Source organism: Vicugna pacos, unplaced genomic scaffold (genome assembly GCF_048564905.1).
Source record: "Vicugna pacos unplaced genomic scaffold, VicPac4 scaffold_20, whole genome shotgun sequence".
NCBI classification, from domain to species: domain Eukaryota; kingdom Metazoa; phylum Chordata; class Mammalia; order Artiodactyla; family Camelidae; genus Vicugna; species Vicugna pacos.
In genome coordinates this window covers 77,129,699-77,150,712 of record NW_027328741.1, presented here as the reverse complement: position 1 = coordinate 77,150,712, position 21,014 = coordinate 77,129,699, and the positions used below count along the sequence as shown (strand labels likewise).

The window sequence follows — 21,014 nt, the reverse complement described above, 5'->3', positions numbered from 1 at the left end:
GTTCCTTGTTTGGTGGGGCAACCTATTGATTTATGTTGTCTGTTGTAGAGGGAAATTCTTCCTCTAGCCTGTAGATAATTAAGTGAATGGTTTGCAGTGTGCCTTAAAAGTTATTTGAATGCATTGAGCATGTTTGTCCAGTGAATTTTGGATTGAGTCATAATAATGACTTTGCTTTGATTCTGTGGCTTTTGTCCTCTCCACAAGAATTTGAATTCTGTTGCATTTTGTATTCGTGTTCTTAACAGGGGAAGGAATTTTGCATTTTTTACAGAGGTGGGTTTTCCTATCCCCTCTGAATTCCTTCTGTAATTGATACAGCGAAAATCTGTTATTGCAGTGCTTAATTATTTCATAAAAAATTTTTTGGCTTAATCAGAAACAATGACAAAGAATGATAATAAAAAATACGAAAACCTTCCTTCCTTTGAAGAATAGAAATGAGGTGGTCAGGCTCACGCATGCTTTGTACCTGACACACTTACTCTCATGTCATTGTGTATCATGAGTCGGAGATGGAGTTGCTTCAGGTTTATAGATTTTTGTTTTAACATTTGTGTTGAATTCATTCTCTAGGCATGATGATTCCTGTTGCCTTTGTGGAAAGTGTAGATGAAGGGAAACAAATGCTTTGTTTTGTTTTCAGGAGGCCTGAGATGCTGATGAGAAAAGAGTAGAGGGTGGGCTGAGGAAAATAGTGACAGACCCTCATCTCCAGGCTGAAATTGATGAACAAAGAAATCAATTAAGTGTATTGGTATTTGACTAATAGAAGTCAGACAGCCCAGACTGTCTAGTTATGCCCAAAGGAAAGTACTGAATTCACCTGCAGAATTAGGTGCTTTACCATGTAGAAGCAGCTTAGAGCAATCAGAAAAATCAGTCTTATGATGAGATATAAAAAGAATATAATATCTTTTATTTCTGAAACTTTTCTACATTAAGTTGTGTAGAGCTAAAATTAAGTTTCAAGCACCAGGAGTTAAGAGTTTAGGTGGTTCTGTGGGATCGTTATTCAGGGATGTGTCTAGACCCTGCTGGAGTGGCCGAAACTGGCAGGAAAAGATCCAGAGCCAGGATTTTTCATCCTAGGATGTCCTCCATAATGGTTCCATGTGGGAGCCCATGATTGAGTTAACAAGTTGTAACACATCCCAGCCGCCTGTCAACTTTAAGAAGAAAAAATGTGCTTATTAACTGCTTTAAAGCAAACACCTGTGCATCCTCACTCCTGTCTCCTTGCCATAAAAAGCAGAGACAATGCCTTGCTTGCATATTTGAGGTTATAGATAGCACACTGCTTATTGCACAGCAATGACCCAGGCCCTCAGCTATAAACGCCAGGCCTGCGTGGTGTTAGATAGTCTATTATCCCCAAAACAGGGACCAGGCTGGTCTGGTGGTCTGCTTTGTAATGAACATGTCTAAAAAATGTATCTTGTTCCCCTCAGCCCATGACTTCCCTAAAGGTAAACTAAGCCTTAGTACTCATGGTGGAGTCTACAATCTCTGTCTCATCCCTTCTTTCCCCAAGTTCCTGCCTACTATCTCACAACTGTTATTGACTTTTTACTTTGATTATACACAATAAATATGGGAGCATTTGAGAGACTCGTGGATTTGGCTCCCTAATCCCTCTCGCTTTCTTTCCTTTTTCCGCAGTCTTGAGAATTTCATTCCGTGTCGGTAAGACTTCCGCCAGCCAGAACCCACAGTTCCAGGTGAGAAGGATGCAGGCTTTATCCCTCCTACCCGAGGGAGAGAGAGGAGATAATTGAGATATGCTCCCCTGTGGTCCCTTCCTGCCCCAGGGCCACTCCAGTTCACCTGCAGCCTTCTGGCCTCTGCTCACAGGGCCTCTGTCCCAGGATTGACCGCAGCCTTTTATTCCCTTGTCAACATTCCCTGTGCCTTTCAGAGGTTGCTCTCTTCTCTGCAATTCAACCCTGGCAGATGTGATGGTGGTCAGCGTGCTGATGGGCAGTTACTTGGGGACTCCCAGGAGCCATGCTGATTCTCCTGAGTCATTCGGGGTTACAGAACTGTCAAGCACTGCAGGAAGACCATTCACGTGAGTTCAACACAGCATTACATCACTTTCATTTTATTTTTGAATTTTCAGTGGAGAAATTATTTGTAGCACACTGTTCCAGATTTTAGGCCGCCTGCTTTCCTCACCACCATTTCCTTGTTGGCTCTGGTGCTTGTTTTAAGAACCAGGTTTCTTCTCTGGTCATTTGTAGCAGCTGGGCTTGCCGAATCCTTGATTTGCATTTGAAGCAGAATGCTTCTTCGTGATGTCAAACTGATTTTCCTTGTCATGTCTGAATATTTCTTGGACACTCAGCAACAGTTTCAAGTGAAATGCTCTTGTCCAATTTCGGTTAACTAATATTTGCTGATCTCCTGCTTTCATGCTGAGGGCAGTTTCTTCTTCCTGTAATAAATGTTAGCAATTTGCATTTACTATGGAAGGTACTAATCCGAGGTGCTTTTGTTCTTAACAGTTTTAATACAAATCACCCATTAAAATGTACAGCGGATTTTACTCTATGCCCAGAAATGTGCATCCCAGTCAATCTTAGAATATTTTCTTCCCCCCAACAGGAAACCCAGTACGCATAAGCAGACATTATCAACTTCCCCATCCTCCCCAAGCCCCAGGGAGCCACTCTTCTGTCTCTGTGGATTTGCCTGTGCTGAACATTTCATGCAAATCGAGTCACTTCATGTAAGTGGAACCGTCTATTTTGACTGACTTCTTTCACACTGAGTAACGTTTTCAATGTTTGTCCATGTTGTGGCCTGAGTCAGTACTCTATGCTTTGCTATTGCTGAATAATATTTCACTGTATGGCTGGGCCCCTTTATTTACCCATTCATCACGTGATAGTCATTTGGGTTGTTTCTGTTTTTTGGCTCTGAAAATTAATGGCGAAAAGTAATGGTGAATATTCCTGTAGGAGTTTTTATGTTAACATTTGTTTTCAGTTCTCTTACTTGTGTGCCCAGGAAGCAGAATTGCTGGATCATTCAGAAGCCAAATGTTCAACTCTCTGAGGACGTGCCAGGATGTTTTCCAAAGTGGTCACGCTGTGTTACATCCTCACCAGCAATGGCTGCGGGCTCCGCTTCCTCTGTGTCCTCATTAGTGCTTGTTAATCTTTTTTTGATTTTAACCTATTGTAGTGAATGTGAAGCGGTTTCTCCTAGTTGTTTTGACTTGATTTCCTTTAGAGCTAATGTTATTGAACACCGTTTCATTGTGCTTATTGGCCATTTGTATATTTTCCTTGAAAAATATCTTTTCAGATTCTTTTTTCATTTTTTAATTGAGTTGCCTTTTTATTGTTGAGCTGTGGAATTTTTTTTTTGATACACAAATTCCTTATCAGATAAATGATTTGAAAAAATTTTCTCCTGAGTGTTGTTTTTTCACTTTCTGGATGGTGTCTTTTGAAGCAAAGTTTTAAAGTTTAATGAACTCCAATTTATCTCTGTTTTCATTTTTCCTTGTGCTTTTGGGGTAATATTTAATATCTGATGTATTTTATTAAAACTTGTATATATAAAATAACTTAATTCTTAGGACCGTTCTAGGAGATGGGTGTGGTTGTTGTCCCCAGTCTATGCATCGGAGACTGAGATGCAGAGAATTTGACTGACATATTAGTGTCAAAGCTACCCAGTGCTGTGGGAATTCAGACCCTCATGTTTTTCCCTAGCATCTGAGCTCAACACCACCATGCTCCAATCTTTCCAGGAAACGTTAATGAAAAAATCTTTACTTTTTTGATTTCTTGTTAGATTTTTTTCTTATTGGGGACCTCAAATTCTCATTTTCTTTTCGGATATCAGTGTCGATTTATTTTAGGTCTCATGTAGGGAGAAGCATTGCTATCAGTTAACTTCTTTATTACTCACTCTCCAGTGATGATTGTTGCTAGTTGATCTAATCAAGTCATGCTTAAGTCTTTCCTGCTCATGACACTAACAGCAGAGTCATGACTTATAGAATGCTCAAAGAAGAAAGTACTTGATTGATTTTATTTTGCCAACCAATCAAACCAATCAAATAAAACCCTGGTGTTGACACAGACTATAAGCCCTCCAGAATAGGGTCACTGTCTTCATTGTGTTTCATTTGTTGGGTCACAGTGTCTGGATAGTGCCTTGCTGTCCAGCAGTTTTGTGAGGATACGGTGCTCGTGAATCATTGTAAGGACAGAATTTTGACAACAGACTGTGTTGTTCATTTCACGACGGGAAAGGTAATATAGAATTACTGTTCAGATCTGTTTTAAAATTAAGCTTTGAATTTTGAGAATAGTTCAAGAAGCCACACAAAGCTCTTTTTCACTAATTTTAGATCTATCTTAGACACATTATGTTTACATAGCAGAGTAACTTATCAAGTAGATTTGACAAAAGGAGTGTTATATTGATTATTTGTTTTAGTTGAAATATTCTACCAGGGATAAAGTCATAAGTGCCCATAAATGAACAAATATATTTGTATTTAAATGCAACATGGGAGCAGACTACATATGTTTCTATATAATAAATATGACTGTGTGTTTTAGTCTTTCTGTCAGTGTTTTAATAGTTTTTCAGCAATTTTGTAACTTTAGAATTCTTCTATGGAAATCACCCCCAATTCTAGTGCAGTTTGTACTGTGTATCCTGTCTTATGCATGGGATTCCACTGTCCCCTCAGTGAGGAATTTCCTCTCCTATTGTGTTAGGAGCAGAGTTAAAGGAACTGTGATTTCTAGGCCTTTGCTCTCCATGTGTTTGCAGTTGGCTCTTGGTCACGATTTTCCCTTTCCAGAGTTTTCATTGTTAAATTAGAATTTCTGAAAATAACTATTAATATGTTGCATTGGTCTCCCTAGAAACTTGACGTCTTTGTGCTTTTCAGTTTTCAATTTATGAAAAATGCAAATGCACTCTTGTTTTTAAGTTGTCCTTTTTCAATAGATATTTATCTCTTAATTGATAGAATAATTTTTTCCCAATGAATGAATCGGTGTGCATGTTTTAAAGGATAACTTACTTTTTATTTTTCTTATTGTAACAGTAATATTCATTGTAGAGAATTTAGTAAATAAGGATTAACACAGTAATAACTTCACAATGGCCTCTAATCTCACCTGGAGATACAGTTGTAAGGTTTGAAATTGAGAATTATAAGTCCTCTCAAATTTTTCTTTTTCAAGTACGTATTGGTTACTGAGATCCTCGAATTCCCATATGAATTGTAGCAGCAGATAGTCAGTTTCTGCAGAGGAGCCCGCTGGGATTGTGATCGAGACCACGTTGAATATACGGATCGCTCTGGGGAGCACTGCCATTCCAAGAGCACTTTCTTTTGATAGGGGAATGTGTGTGGAGTGTCTGTCCTGGTATTTAGGTCTTCTTTAACTTTTTTTTTTTCAACAATGCTTTGAGTTTACAGAGTATTATTTTACTTTAATTATCTTTGCCTTTATATTGAGGACAAGTGTGCAAGGTACCGGGATCAGAAGTGTATTTGAGCCCCGCAACTTGCTGCCACCATGGACGCTGCGCTCTTGCTTCACCCGCTGTACAATCTTGCACAGAATACGACCTCAGTAACTCTCTCTTGAATGAATGATTATATGATTGTTGGATGATGCTTGAGAGTCCTTGTGATGATTTTTTCCCCAGCCTTTCCCCAGTTCTTAACTATGCCCTTTCTCTTCCTAAACTCCAGCCTGGGTTTCAGCCTGCCTGTGGCATTGATTTTCCTTGTCTGTGGACTCTTCCTTTCACTGGTTCCCGATAATGTTACATGTGGGCTGTGGAAACTTGCTAGATGTCAAGAAAGAGCTAATCCATTGTAGGCCAGTATTTTTAGAGTTTGTTATTGTTTTATTGATTGAAATTAAATGAGGCTGCCCCCTGAGTCCTCCCGTGAGCACTTTTGACCTTCCTACAGCTGATACTGCTCTAGTTGCTGCATGTGCCCTTTCCCCAGCCTTGATTTTGTAATTGAATAAGTCACCATCACTGGAGCCCTCTCTTTAAAAGATAAAGAGAACATTTGCTCCTTTTCCCTGTTTGGAGACTTCGATGAGATGAGATCCCAGATAAAGAATGGAGCCCCACATCTTTCTGACCCCTGCTGTTTCCGTTCCTTTCTTCAGGGGAAAAGAGTACAATTCAACAGTATAAAGATTGATTGTGAGCTAATGAGATAGACAAGACAACCGATCATTTATTAAATAACCTTTCATGATAGAAACAAATGTATTATACACACAAACAGCACACAAAGCACTGTAGTACCATGGTTACAATCGTGGGTCCGAGTTCGTGTCCTGCTCTGGAGAGACCAGTCCTGTGAGATGGAGAACTGGTAAGTCGGCTTAGCCTCTCCAGAACTGGTTTTCTGTCCTGCAGAGACGGGGCTCGCTAGGCGTCCCCCCCGTAGAGGTGCTGTGGGGTGTAAATGATGAGCATGGGCAGCCTGAGCACAGCTGCTCATTCCTCGTAAGTGCAGGGTAGCATAGCTTTTGCGGTGATGGCTTTATGACCGCCCCATGTAGACTGTCAGTGCTCTGAAGGGATGCCTTGTGGTTTGGAGATGGGATTCTCACTTCTGTAAATACCCAAGTGTAGTGTTATTGGGCCCTGCTGATTTCAGTCTATTCTTTAGAAAGTACATATTGTAGATATATTTTTCAAGCATGCGTGCTTTTTTTCTTTTACTATTTAAAGTTCTACCCTCTCATCTCTTGGTATTACTTTTCATGGAATCCAGGAAACAGTCCTAAGCTACCTGCCTCTTCACACTTTTCCGTGGTGGTTTCCTTCCCTGATTAGAAGAGGGTTTTGCATAGGAAATTTTATTTGTTCCCCTTTTCTTGGAGTCTCTCTCTCTGTCTGCCCATCTCTCACCTCTCAATCTGTCCATTTCTCAACCCACTGCTTCTTCTGACATGTTCCAAAACGCATTTCAGGTAGCTTACAGAAGAACAGATACCAAATAAACAGGTGAGAAAATGGGGCCCAGTTCAGACAGTGAGGCTAGGAGGCGAGCCTGTGTGAGGATTGCAGGCGTGAGACACATGTCTCTGCCATGTGACTTATAAGATCGACAGCAGCAGTGTGCTTCAAGCTCCCAGCAGACACAGGGAAGCAGGATTTGAGGGAGATGCTTACTGGCTGTGAAATAAATAAGTGACTTAGTAGAAGCCCAGCCTTTCCAGCTACTAAGGCTTAGGAGAATATTTTGAGTGTCTTCCAAAATCAGAGTATGGCATCTTTTCTTTTTTCAGAGTTCTATGTATAGTTGGTTACATTCTATACCTGGAAATTTCTCCAAAACTGCTTCCCACGTGAGTCCCATGGCTCGGGAATTGGGTGGTTCTGCTCATTGATGGGGGTTGGCCAGAAACAGAAAATGAGAGCCTCAAAGGGGCCTGGGATTTGTCAGTTATGTTTTGTCAGTGCTGTAGGGTTCAAGAAATGCTTTCACCGTTTCTCTCCATCTGAGGCGGCAGCGTAATCTCTTACCAGCATCAGGAGCTCAGGGCCACGGGATGGTGGGGGCTGACTGCACTGCCGTCAAGACAGCTGAGCTAGTCACTGCAGGTGTGGTTCTTTTACATACTGCATTTCATGTTCTTTACTAGAATGTTTCAACAGGGAGTTAATTAACTGAGTTAATTAACATTTAATAAATATGATCTTTGTTGAAAAGACAGTTATAGGCAGAATATAAGCTGTGAAGTCTTTAAAAACGGTTTCATTACTGAAATTTCATTTGGGGAGATACACGGTTTATCTTATATATGGCTCTCTTTTAAAGTAACAAAGAAACAAGACAGAAAAGGCAGAGGATGATTTCTGTTCTTCCTCTCGGCTTGCAGGTGCCCTCACCCCCAGTAGCATCAATCAAGACACCAGCACTGACACTGGCCGTGCTCAGAACTGCCTCAGCCCTGAAGACACTGCTGACAAATAGAAGGGGGCCACGCCCTGTTACAGCAGGTGCTCTCACTTTGTGGGTCCTTATGTAACTGCCTGGTGTTAATCAGGATCGCCCGTCCTACATTGTGTGATGCTGCTGCTTTGTCTCCTAGTTACTTGTTTCTCTAAGTATTCTTGTATTATTCTCCAATGCATAGTACTACACACCCAAAAATGCTTTTTTCAGATGAAAAAGAATGTGCATTTAAAATAATAACTCTGAAAAGGGGGGCAAAAGAGGCTATCCTTGTCCCGCTATTCAAAGATAATAATTAAGACGTTAACGTATATTTTCATCAGTGTGGATCACCTCTGTCATAAAAAACCAGAGAGCACTCTGTGACTGTTTACTGTGTGGACACCTCCATTTTCCATTCGGCTTTTTATATGTTTTTCTACAATATTCTATCTCCTCTGGCATGATTTTTGATGACCAGTATAGCATTCTGTCTTGTGGAGGCATTGTCCATTTTACTTCGGACTTAAATAAACTTTTAAATTCCAAGTATACTTAACTGAAATACTGAAAAGAGAACTGTGGTGGTACAGGAAGGCCCTACCTCCCTTCCCCTTATTTCCGAAGAGTAAAAACTGTTGAAAATTTGATATATATGTTTCATGACCTTTATGCCTATGACATACATATATACACACATATGAGAATTCCATGTATACGTGTGTGTATATATGCTTTATTTAAAAATGAGACCATACTATATGTTTTTCTGCAGCTCGCTTTAATCACTCAGGTGTATACCATAGACGTCCTCCCACTCCAGACTCACCCGGTCCTTTCAGATAGAGTGGAGGGGTCTCCTGATTTGCGGGTGTGGTCTCTTTCCCACGCACACCTTTGGTGAGAGAATGCTGTGGACAAGGCCCTGGACCACGGCGAAACGCTGGCTCCCTCATTGCTCGCAGCTCGTCGCGATTTACCGCATCATTGTCTTGATGGTGGACAGTTAAGTTTTCTCCATTTTCCACTGTCAGAAAGGATATTTGACTGGCATCCTTCTTGTACAGACATTCCTGTGATCTTTTATGAGTATTCCTTTAGTTAAGGCTTCTGGAAATTTAGTCCCTGGATGTGACATTTACATTCATCACAGACTCCATTCAAGTAACTCTAGAAATTCCTTCCATAGGGGAATGAAAAGATGCACAATTACTTATGTAACCAATTCTCTATTGCTGGATATGATTTCACTTCAGTTTTTCTTCCCACCATTGTAAACAGTGCTGTGTAAATGCCCTGATGGGTACATCTTTTTGGACTAAATTTGTTTTTTCCTAAAGGAAACGATTCCTAGAACTGGTGTTGAGTCATTGTGTACGTACGTTTTTCAGAGTTTACATATCCATTGACATGTCGTCCTCTGAAAATGTCGCTCATGGTTTCTTCTCCCACAGATGGACACTAGATAGAATATATTTGAAAAATATTTGCCAATATGATGAGCAAAAGTGCTTTTTCATTGTTTTAGTTTGCATTTGATGACCAGTGAGGTATTGAGCATTTTTCACTCATTAGCCATTTGACTTTTTTAAAATGAATGATTCCTTTTATCCTTTGCACACATTTAAGTGGGGGAGCTTCTTGTTGCTTTGTGACAGCCATTTGTATGTTATGAACATTAACTTCTTGTCTTCAACAACATGTATCACAGAGCTTTTTCTTGTCATTTCTTTCCTTTCATTTTGTTTAGGAGGATTTTTATTTTGGTAGTGTCTCAAAATATTCTTATGATAATAAATGTATTCCTTATGTGTTTTATCTTTGAAATTATTCTTAAAAATAATTTCTTATACTGGAATAAATCTCCTCTGTAGGTTTTTTTTTAATCTCTAAGATGGAGATGATAATAGTACTTGTTAATGTAAGGGTAAGTTGAGTTAATAAGAGCAAAGTGTTGTATTTGCTGTTATTAGTACTTTTTTATATTTACATCACTGTCTGTAAATTATCTTGTGGTCCTTATGAGAGGAATAGTATTTATTCTTTCTAGGTGATTGTCTGATTGTCTCAGGACAATTACTGAAGTCATACTTTTCTCTTTGATTTGAAATCCCACCTTTACAAAATACTTGTGTACACTAGAGTCTCTTTTTGAGCTCATGGTTCCCTTCTGTCAATCTGCCTTTCTTACTCCAGCACCATAACTTACATATTGTAAAAATTTATTTAATAATTGGCAGTCTGAATTTTTTTCATTCTTTTCTTCCATCCCAAATTTTCTTGTCTAGTATTATGATTTTATTATTCCTGAAGAATTCCAAAATATTTTGTTCAAGTTAAAAAAAATCAGATTGGAGTTGTCATGGGAGTTTTCAGTAAGTTTTGAATTATTCTGATGAGAACTTACATCTTTACAAAACTGCTTTCCTCCATGCAATTTGTTGATGTCTCTACATTCTCACCTCTTACTTTACCCCTCAGTACAGCCCTGAAGTTTCTCCATTTAGAACATGGGCATTATTTTTTAACTTATTCCAGATTATTGTTTATGTTTTTGTCAATTTTGTAAGTGAAAATTTTTTGCTATTATATTTTTAAATGCTTAAAACTGAAATTTAGAAAGGAAGATTCGGTTTGTAAATACTCACTTTGTATTTTGTCATTTAAAATTGTTAGTATTAAGTAGTTGTTCCAGAATCCTTTCTTTTTTGTTTTTAAAAATTTGTGTCGAAGATTCTCAAAATGTTCATAGCTAAGTAGTATAGGTGGGGAGACAGATGGAGAGAGGTAGTGTGGCTCATGTACAAACTGTGAGCAGTTTCATGGCTGCCTTTAGGCTGGAGAAACCACAGAAGAGCCCAGGTTAGACAAGGAATGGCTTTGTATGCACTTGAAAGCCAGCTTTCCTGCCTGTATGGTGAAGCCTGGTGGGCGTGGCAGGTAGATGATCAAGGTCTGATCAAGGTCATTTGCTGCACAGAGCGCTGTGTCTGTGAGAAATGGTGACCATTGCCATGGCAAATGCTTGGTGCCAGGAACAATGCAGGGGAGCTGGGGAGCCTGTGTTAAGGATTTTCCAGTCCTGGGAGTGGGAAGATCAGACTCTGCATTCAGATCTGAGTTTGAATTAATCCTCTTTAGTTTACTGGACCTCTGACTTTTGTCAAGTTATGCATCCTGTTTGAACTCCTGCTTTGTTGTCTCTCAAAACAGAAGAATTACAGCCTGCTGCTAGTGTGTTTGATCAGGGTAAATGATTTGTGTCTATAAGATGCCACGTCCAGTTACAAGCTCAGTGAGCAATGAGCTGTCCCCTCTTCTCCTGCAAATCAGTGCTCGATAAGTCATCAGCAGAAAGCGAGTCCCTAATTTGTATGTGGTGCAAGGAAGAACAAAAGTAACGTCTTGCCTTTCCCTGGCAGTATTCTTACTTCTTTGCTTCATGTACCTCTTTCCTCCTTCACTCTCCCCTTTCACCTCCTCCACCAAGAGCCTGAGACTCTCTCAGAACACTAGATTCAAATTATTTAAATGTTGGCTCATTCCCATGAAATGACAGTGACTTAAAAAAACTGTACACATCCCAGAATTCATTGTATTTGATTTACACACACACACACGTGCACACACACACACACACACATCAGGCTACCTCCCATTTGCTGAGGGAGAAGGGCCACTTTTTCTGAGTTTTCATTTACTCAGCGTGAGGGCAGTCTCTTAAGCAGAATTTCACCTGGCTTCGTGCATGGTTTTTTAAATTGGATTTCTGCTTTTTGTCCATAAAAATATTCTCCTATTAGAAGACAGGAAGTGGAGACATAGATATTCTGCTGAGATATTGGTGTTATCATATTTGAGTTTTAATGGACATAAGGCGGCATAGAGTCATACATTATTATGGATGAGAATCCATGATGATGTAACTTAGACAAGAATCTGGGTCTCCTGCCATCGTGTCCACGCGGGTGAAGAGGCAACTGGGTGGGGGATGGCAGGGAACCTTCTTGCTTGAGTTCCAGGTTCTTGTTAGTTTTCATTGCTCAGCTGCCTTTAGTTTATGTCCATGAGGCCTCTCATGGAAAGGTCACTATGTCCTGAGAGACTGAGTTACTAATCAGCAGAAAGCTCTGGACCCACTCATATTTTCCAGAGTTTTTCTGCTGACCTGCTGACACTTTATATAAATGAGACCTAACAAACTACTGGATATAAAATCCTTATTGTTATCATTTGCCCTCGAGTTCCATAGGAATGGGGTGCTGTCTCAGGCTGTCTAAGGCTAGATCTGAACAAAGATAGGGTGATAGGCTCTGCTGCTGGACCCTCCCCAGTCAAATGGGATTTCCACCTTAGTTTTTAGAATCAGGCAGATGAGTTCAAATCTTGTCTTTACCAGTTATTAGCTTTGTGACCTTGGGGAAATAACTACTTTTTTGGTTCCAATTTTCTTTATCTGTAAATAAGTTCAGTATTTATTTTAGGGTTTTTGTTTTAGAATTGAATGTGCTAATTCCCTAATTTATTCCTAAAATACTGATCACATGGTTCTATGCTGGTGCCTTAGTAGTTGATTGCTAAGGGACACAACAGTGAGAATGGGGGTGGAGCCCCCTGGATCATACAGCTTATATTCCAGGATATGCTTGTAAAAGACAGGATTGCAGTGGATTTTTAGTAAATGTCCATTCCTTTCCTAATCCCCATTGATTGTGTATATATCTTTATACTAATATATGAACAATTTTTTTGCAGTTTAAATCTCTTTGTAGTATTTAAAGAATGTAGCTATAACAAAAATACGTGAAATAAAATGACTTGACTTTTATTTTCCTTTCAATAAGCAAAACAAAATAAAATAGAAAAGAAAAGAAAAAGTATTGAAGGAGTAGAAATAATTTTATTTCCGTGGAATCAACTCCCTATGTTAGGTTTTTCCATTGTGTTGTTCAACATCATATAAAATTGACAGGTTGTGACTTCAGTGTTGATAGCTAGGTGAGTATAGTTTCTTTTTGTGGTTGTCTTTGATGAATTATTTGCACTAGATCATAAATGATGTGCATGTTACATATTGGAAATGAGGAAACATTGGAGACATACTACCTCCAATGCAGTCATTTTGTTACTGAGTCCAAACTCGTTCTGCTCGCCACATGACAGGCCAATAAACCGGAAGATGAGGTGTTGGAGCAAGGAATAGTGACTTCACTTGCAATGCTGGCAGACCCAGAAGACGGCAGACTGATGTCCTGGAGAACTATCTTCCCCAAGTAAGAATTCAGTCTCCTTTTATACTAAAAAGGGGCGGGGTTGTGGTTGGTTGTTGCATACTTCTTGCTTTATGAATTGTTTGTCCTTTGAATCCGCTGTTCTTGCAGCTGTCCATGTGGATCAAATCATGGTACCCCTGTAAAACCTCCAAAAAAAAAAGGCTATTCTCTATTATGCAACTTGCCATCTCTACAGAAGTGCAGATGAGCTAACATTTTTAAAGATCAGGGCCAAGAGAATAGGCTTTCCTGCAGATTTCAGGCTAAAGGCAACTTTCTTTTTCAAATGGTGCAGAGCTACCAAGTCTGAGCCTAGGAAACAGGGCACAGGTTTAAACTCAAAGGAACAGATTTAACATAGGGTAAAAACTGTACATTTTATTACAATTCCGTTTCCAGCTTCATAGATAATATTAGTAAGAAATACGAGCAATTTTGTATTTTTGCTTCTTAATAACCGATAAGTGTACCAACTATATTTTGTGAGCAGGGATGCTGTGCAGGCATTGGGGTGACAGCAAACTCTTGTAGGGGGTGGCCGACCCTGCAACATCTCTGATGCCCCGTGAGTGTTGGTGAGGGTCCCCGTAGCCAGGGGCTCTCTTCAGGAACCAGCATATGGGCATTGACCTCTGGAGACCTCTTTTTCGGCTGCAGGAATTTTTTTCAGATATTGAGATTGAAAAATCACTCCAGCTGGGAATAATTAGGGAAAAAAACAAAAGGAAAAGGGTTTGGAGTAGAGTAGAAGAGTAGGACATAAGATCACGGAGCCTGAGTGCTTGGCAGAGGGGCCTCGGGAGAGAGGGGAGCAGAGGTGGGGAGGGGCCTGGCTCCAGAACCAGCTCCTGTAATTGCCCCCGCACGCAAGCCACATAGCTTTAAATTGGCCTGGGCCACCTCTCTGGGCTGGATAACACCCTGGGCAGAACCGTGGTATCTGTAAAGTAAAATGACTTCACAACTATTGCACAGAGCTGCAGGTGTAAGAGAGCCTAAGCCTGTCTCAGAGTGCAGGGGACAAGCGGAAAGGAATGGCAAAATTTCCACTGACAATTGAAATTTTGTTAAATAGCCTGCTACAGTTGTTTGCATCACTTGAATGAATGCAGGCATATTTCTGTGGGCATTTATAGGTTCACTGAACCCCACCAGCCCCTCTTGCCCCCATCGGAGATGGGCTTTCTCAAGCACAGTGCCCCTCCTGCTTGGGTGGAAAACGCTGCTGGTCCTTGCCTGGGGCCGGGCTGCTGCAGGGCACTGAATCCCCGAGGCACGGCCTGTGAGACACGACAGGAACATCTCTGCTCTTGACTGGGTGCCTCCGTTTCCCCTGCAGTGTAAAAATGCCGATGACTGAGTTAGAAGCATGCTTCCAAGCTGTCCATGTCCTTGGCATCCAGAAGCGGAGCCTGGAAGCTTTCGAATTTATCCAGAATGCGGTTTACATTCACCTTCAGCAGGTGAGTGTATGTCCTTACACAAGTGGAGGAATTACTGCAGTTTTCCTGGAACTTTCTCACCACAAGTCCATTTGATTTTTCTGTGGTAGGATTCAGTATGGCCTGCTAAAAACTCTGGAGTGAGATCTTGAAACCCTGATGAAGAGCATTATTTATTTCATTTCTCTATATGATACTCTTTTACTTTTAAAATTCAGAATTTTTGGTTGTTTCAAAAATTTTTGGGGGGGTTGGAGAATCATGTTTGCTCTTACCATCTTTGCAACCTGTTGCTTTGTGCCTCTCGCCTGTCTTCTGTCACTTGTGAGGCGGTTCCATTTGTGACCCTGTCCGGGTTGTTCATGTTATAAAACATAAAGCCTGTAAAAGTACAGTCCCTTTTCCTCCGAAGACATTCCACAAATACTCCTTTAACCTGGGTGTGGTTTTAAGAAGACAGAATCTTTAGAACATGTCCTTGCAGGTTGCTAGTGCAAAATCCCAAAATCAATAGTCTAGCTCAACATCTAAAATCTTTCTAATTTACCTTGGAATTGTATGGAAAATTGAAGCAGTTTGCTAAGAACTCAGACCAGGTTTAGAATACAGGCTGGTGTAGCTCAGCAGGTCCTCCCAAGCTGATGCTCTGCCAGAGGGCGGGGCCGAGGGGAGAGGGCGGGTCCTGCCCTCCCTGAGGTGACAATTTCATGGCAAAGACTTTCACCTGGTGAAGAACTTGGAGTTTCTTCTAAGAAGAGTGGGTCTTAAAAGAGTCCAAAAAGCGCGGGAGTGGCACAGTCCCATTTGTCTCAAGTAGGGGAGAGTGGCTGTGGGGCCACTTAGGAGACTCATGTGTCCAGGTGGGCAGTGTTGGTGGCTTCCACTTGAGCGGTGGGACGGTCAGTGTTTAAAAGCGAACATATTGAAGGCATGTTTAGATGGTAAAAAGGAAAGGATGAAGGCTGTCTGTGAATGTAGGATGGAGTAAGGCCCAGGTTTCTGGGTGGATTAATGAGGTAAATGATGGTCCTTCTGTGCTCTGAGGAGGGAAAGCTGCAGAGGGAGTTCTGCGGAAATCTGATGAGTTCAGCTGTGGGTAAAGTGAAAGGTTGTTAGATGTGTGGTCTGGGAGCTCAGGTGAGAGCCAGTAGTGAGTAGGGGGAGGTGAGAGGGACTTTCAAATAATTTTGTATTGTGAACATACAAATAAGTATGAGTAATGACACATTTAACACCTCTATATTCTGGATTTAAAGCCCAGTAACATTTTGCTATACTGACTGCAGAGGTTCTTAATATTTTTTAATAGAAATAAGTAGAAACAAAATAGTGGAGTTAGTGAGCATCTTAGAGTAGATGTGTGTCCTTGTATGTATTTTTATACCTCATCTGTTTATAACCATAATCTACAAAAAGTTATCTTGCTTAGCATAAGAGTTAAACACAGGGACGTGACACACATTGTTGGGGGTTGAAGCTGATCTTCTCGGGCAAATTATGGACCCTCTCTTTGCCTTAGTTGCATCGTCTGTGACTGCCCCAGGGCCCCTCCTCACAGCTGATTTCCTAGAGTAGATGTTGGGAGGGAGGCTGCTGAAGGGAGTAAGAGGTGGCAACTGCTAGGGATATTGAAGAGAGACAAAAACAGATTAAAGCCGATAAACTGAGTACAAATACCCTCTAAATAGAAGGAATCCCGCAGTGTTTTGAGCCGCTTATCATAAGGGAAAGAAAATCACGTGGATCCAAAGCTCTTGAGCATATGAATATTGTGGGTGGGAGGGTGTCATTATAAAAGTGTTGAGAAAAGGCCTCTTTGTTTTCCTTGACATTACCAGTAAGGATGGGGAGCAGAAGCGAAACCCTCTGCTTCACAGTTGAAAGTGCTGTTTTGTGTGAAACTGACCAAAGTTTGGAAACCAGTCATCAGCGATGCTGGCAAATGAAGAGGCTTCTGGATTGGGTGGGGCACTTGCTGTGACTTCCAGGTGACCTGCTGGCTGGGGGCTGTGTGGCGGGCAGTAGTTTTGCAGGGTAGCCCGGGCATAATCCCTGGCTCTGATGCTGCTGGTCTGATTAACAGACCTGGGCGCACACTGTCCTAATGGGGCAGCTCGGGATGTGGCCCTGCCGTGCTGAGAGCGAGAAGAGGGCTCCCCTGAGGAGGTGTCCCTGCGGAGAGTGGAAATGTACTCCTGCAGGGGAGGAGGAGCCTCTGAGCAGCGGGCCGGATGCACAGGCAAGACCAGCATGAGCACTGATGTTTCCGGGAGCCGGAAGTCATACAGTGGCCCAAACGGCCTTGTTCCTGAGAGACTGGAGGGAATAGATGCTGAAAAGGCAGGCTAGGGTCAGACCCTGTGGTGGGTTATGAGTGACAGGAGAGGATTGTTCAGGCAGGCATGAGACAACCCTGTGGGCGTCCCAGCTGGGGCGTCACGCCGAAGGGAAGAGCAGAGTTATAGACTTTGCCACTTATTAGCTGTGTGACTTTAAGCAATATCACCCCACCTCTCTCTATATATATCTTCATCTGTAAAGTGACACAGTGACAAGGTCGTGTCATCAGAAGTATTAGCTTAGCTCTGATCCTCTTTGTCGACTCCTGTCAGTGCTTCCCTGCAAGGTTCTGCAATGGCTGCTTTTACTCTGAGACGGGAGGGCGTAGAGAGACACTGTAATACCCGAGGGCAGGAAGGGGTTGCTTTAAAAGCAGACATGTAACAGCCTGCAGCTGCAGACCTGCAGGCAGTTTGGTTGACGGTCCTTGAGAGGACTTTGGAGGCCTTAGCGTCGTCTTAAGTCTTGTTTCCCCTTGGGGAACGGATTTGCCTTTGGGGATTGATGTTGAAGATTTGAGCTTCTGCAAAGCTGTTTTCAGAGATGGGTATATACGTAAAATATCATATAAAATAAAATGATTTATTTAACGAGTGCGAATTTGTAGCTGTTAGGAACAGCTCTGTTGGCCTGGTCTCCACGGGGGACACCAAGGGTCAGCAGAGCGTGCAGGAGGGCAGGCAGCCTGCAGTGCTTCTGCGGGGTGTTCTCCCCAGCAGGGCGCTCTGCTGAGTTGAGTCTTCTACGAGTTTTGTTGCCAGAGGAGCAGACAGCAAATTAATGAGTTCTAGAGGGATTGTATAATGGCAGGAAGAAATAGGAACCCGGAGATTTTCCGGAGTAAAACACGCTTTGGTTCCTGATTCAGTGTGTTCCATTACAGAATTGATGAGTTGTGTCTATTCTGGAACGTCATTGAAATAAACGTTCAGCCTATATGTTAAGGGCTTTGTTTTATTTGGCTGGAGGACTCGAGCCGGGATGACAGCCTCTCAGATCACTCTGAGGGACTGCTCCCAAGAGGTAGGGGAGGAGCTAGGATATATAGAAGCTTACAACAAAGACCAGGTAATTGGAACAATAAAACATTGCTTGTTATCTAAAGAAAACCAGATATCTCAAGTTCAAGTATTTACTGCTTTTCTATGTATGGTGAGAAGCAAACATTTGGGTCATTGAATTCATTCCTTTGGCAATCCCCTGGCTATCTAGGGCCAGTATCCTGTCCTTTCTTACTCTGAGTCTGCTCAGAGGGCACCACTGTGAGTGGCTGAGAGGCCGGGCTGTAGGCATGTACTCGCTGGGGGTTGGCAGCAGCCGCTGATGACTCGGATTCAGCATTCTTTGTTTACTGTCATGGTTGCAGTATTTTCATGCACATTGTAGTATTTTCATTCACAGTGCTCCCACTTGGTCCTAAATTCGACCAATATTTTGAGAGAAATTTCATGACCAATTTTGTCCCACGGTGCTAGGATGGCTCATTCCTAGTTCAGGTGAAGAATCTTCTGAGTTGCCATTCAAGGTGTTAGTTTTTTTTGTCAGGCCCTGTTGATACTAAAAGTTCTCTGGATCACCTGTCTTACTAGTCTATTATGATACAGAAAGTGTTTACCCATCTTTGCTCATTCCCATACCTAGAATCACACTATTATATTTATTTTATTCAGGGTTATAAATTTTATCTGTTTCTTCAAGATGTTTAGCCATCATCAATCTTGTGGGCCTAGTTACACATTGGGAATTGTAACAGACAACAATTTTATAAAATAGACAGGATATAAGTAATACAGCTAGTAACGTTAATAAAGTCACGAGTAAGAATTTAATAGTCGAGAAGTTGTATTTTTGGGTTAAAATTTTGCTTGTGTTTCTGAGTTTGATCCTATGAGAAAGTTCATATTTATGGTCAGGGTCAGAGCAGGTATTAATTGGCCAGTTGAAATCTCCCACCTTGTAAGATCAACAGTGGCCTAAACAGAACTATAAATTCTTTTTAGAATAACGTTTCTGAGGGCTATCTAGTTAGAGCCTTGGAGTAGGGAAACCCACCAAGGTAACACAGAAGTACTAGACATAGGTAATTTATCATAAACTTAACAAGTGGAGTAGTTCATAATCAAAGGTTGGAGAAATTATCAAAGTAATTGGTATACAGTCCTGGTCCGGTGTCTTGGGTCAGCTGTCTAGCTCAGATGTCGTCTTCTTCTCATCCTGGTCTGGTAGCTTTTTCTCCATTTGGGCATTGTTTTCAGGGGAGCAGCACTCGATAGGCCAGTGCAGTGCAGGGGATGTTTCAGATAGGAAATGAATCCGAGACTCCGTTTCCTTCAGCTTTGGTGTGTATGGTCTGGTAAAGAGTACCTGAAAAAGGGTCCTTCCATTCAGGTTGGAGACAGTTCTTTAAGTCATGCCTGTTGCAGTATGTATAACCCCTGGCTGCAGGTCATGGAGCATTGGAACTTTACCCAAGGATAGATTTCTGAGCTTCAGAAACAAACCTAGAGTATCCTTTTCATAATTCAATTAAACCGTACAGTAATGTGACATAACAGCAAGGAATGATCTGGGAAGTGTCTTAGTAAATATGGACCTCAATTAACAAAACTAGAATTTAATATCCACTAAAATATAATTTATTTTCTCTCTTAAGTTACCCTCAGTTTTCTCAAATATTGCCAAATCAAGATTAATTTTTTTACAACTTAAGTCTGATTATTTGATCATATAGGCTTTTTTAAATTGGCTGTGTTGGAAGTTTTAATACGGAGTCTCAGGGTAGAATGTTAAGGTTTGCTAAGGCCAAGAAAGCCACGTCAAGGCTTTTCATGGGTTTCTGCCTTACAGATTTAGGTAAATTCTTTTCTCTTTAAAATCCTTAAAATATCTTTATACTCCTATATCTGTTAGGAGATGATCTCCCTAATTTGTTTGATAGAGCCACTGGGGACCTAAGTGTTTTTAGTCTCTTGAGGGATCAGATAGAGAGAAAAGATAAGTGTTCCAAGTGTGATTACATAGGTATAATTTATCAAATTGCTGTGAACCATAACTAGCTTAAGGAGAAGAGATTCTTTACGTCTGGGAAACAGGTTAAAAGCCAGTAGTATTTCAAACAATATCAAAAATTATAACCATATTCAGCAGGTTAATCAGTCCCATGTAAGTAATTCTTTTAATGAGAGTTTTCATTAGAACTTTAAAATTTCTTACCCAGTTTAGTTCAGTGCTGTAGTTTGAAATTTATTAGAAATCAGTAAATCTCCTTGAAGAGAAAGCATTTTGCAAAACCATCAGAAGAAAACAATTAACTGTCTATAAATGACAAAAGATTTAAAAGCATGGTTAAACACCGTTACACTATAATCAATAAAGAAACCTGTTCACTATACCCATAATTATCACTGGTAACATTTCTGATATGCCAGAATTTTAGGGAGTCCATGTAATTTCTACAATACCTATATTAATAATATTTCTCATTCAATATAACCTTAGAAGTTTTATGATTCATTTGACAATTCCATGTTATTTAAAATGCCAAATGAAACTTTATAGTTAAAAATCTCTCTTTGGGATGTTTCAGGGGCCTTCTGTAGCATCCCAAACTTAACTGGAGATTAAAAGAATTTTAATTAATTAAATTAATTTTTATTTAATTAATTAGAATTTTATATTTGGGGAGCTTTTTGAAAGATTTCAGAACACTTGATCAGATAAACATATAGATCACTGTAAAGTAGTACTAATTCATTAACAAGAAAATATGTCAAATGTAAAGGCAGAACAGATCAGCTAAGTGGTATAAGAAGTTTTACAATCTGTTACTGAAGGTGGATTAATATTTTAAGAAAATTTTTTCCTCTTAACAGAGAGAAAACCAAATCTAATCTTGTTCCAGCTAACTTCTAAGATTCATTTACGTTGCCCAATTTGTTTCTAAACTTAGCCAATTCTGACCATGTACAAAACTCTTCCCTCAGGGTTCCTTTTCCACAAGCCTTC

General features: G+C 40.7%; 2 protein-coding genes and 2 long non-coding RNA genes across 6 annotated transcripts in view; 3 read left to right on the top strand and 1 right to left on the bottom strand.

Annotated features, from left to right (window-relative positions):
- Positions 1–21,014, bottom strand: part of LOC140694031 (uncharacterized) — a 540,346-nt gene that overhangs the window by 86,967 nt on the left and 432,365 nt on the right. The window lies entirely within an intron of this gene.
- The window catches only part of LOC140694019 (uncharacterized), a 129,999-nt gene that overhangs the window by 25,159 nt on the left and 83,826 nt on the right, over positions 1–21,014 (top strand). The gene's annotated exons all lie outside the window — the stretch shown is intronic.
- Positions 1–21,014, top strand: part of LOC140694021 (uncharacterized) — a 45,601-nt gene that overhangs the window by 21,376 nt on the left and 3,211 nt on the right. For 2 of the 3 annotated variants that reach the window (XM_072957510.1, XM_072957511.1), the window contains 5 exons: positions 1,663–1,721; positions 1,919–2,071; positions 2,608–2,731; positions 13,118–13,227; positions 14,567–14,690. In XM_072957510.1, coding sequence (XP_072813611.1) covers positions 1,959–2,071; positions 2,608–2,731; positions 13,118–13,227; positions 14,567–14,690 — 471 coding nt within the window. In that variant the 5' untranslated portion in view covers positions 1,663–1,721; positions 1,919–1,958. The remainder of the gene's footprint in view (positions 1–1,662; positions 1,722–1,918; positions 2,072–2,607; positions 2,732–13,117; positions 13,228–14,566; positions 14,691–21,014) is intronic. The other variant, XM_072957512.1, reaches the window with a different exon arrangement.
- On the top strand, positions 7,218–9,002 carry LOC140694034 (uncharacterized). Its single transcript, XR_012069776.1, has 4 exons — positions 7,218–7,364; positions 7,530–7,620; positions 7,899–8,019; positions 8,730–9,002. It is a non-coding gene; the product is annotated as an uncharacterized lncRNA (long non-coding RNA).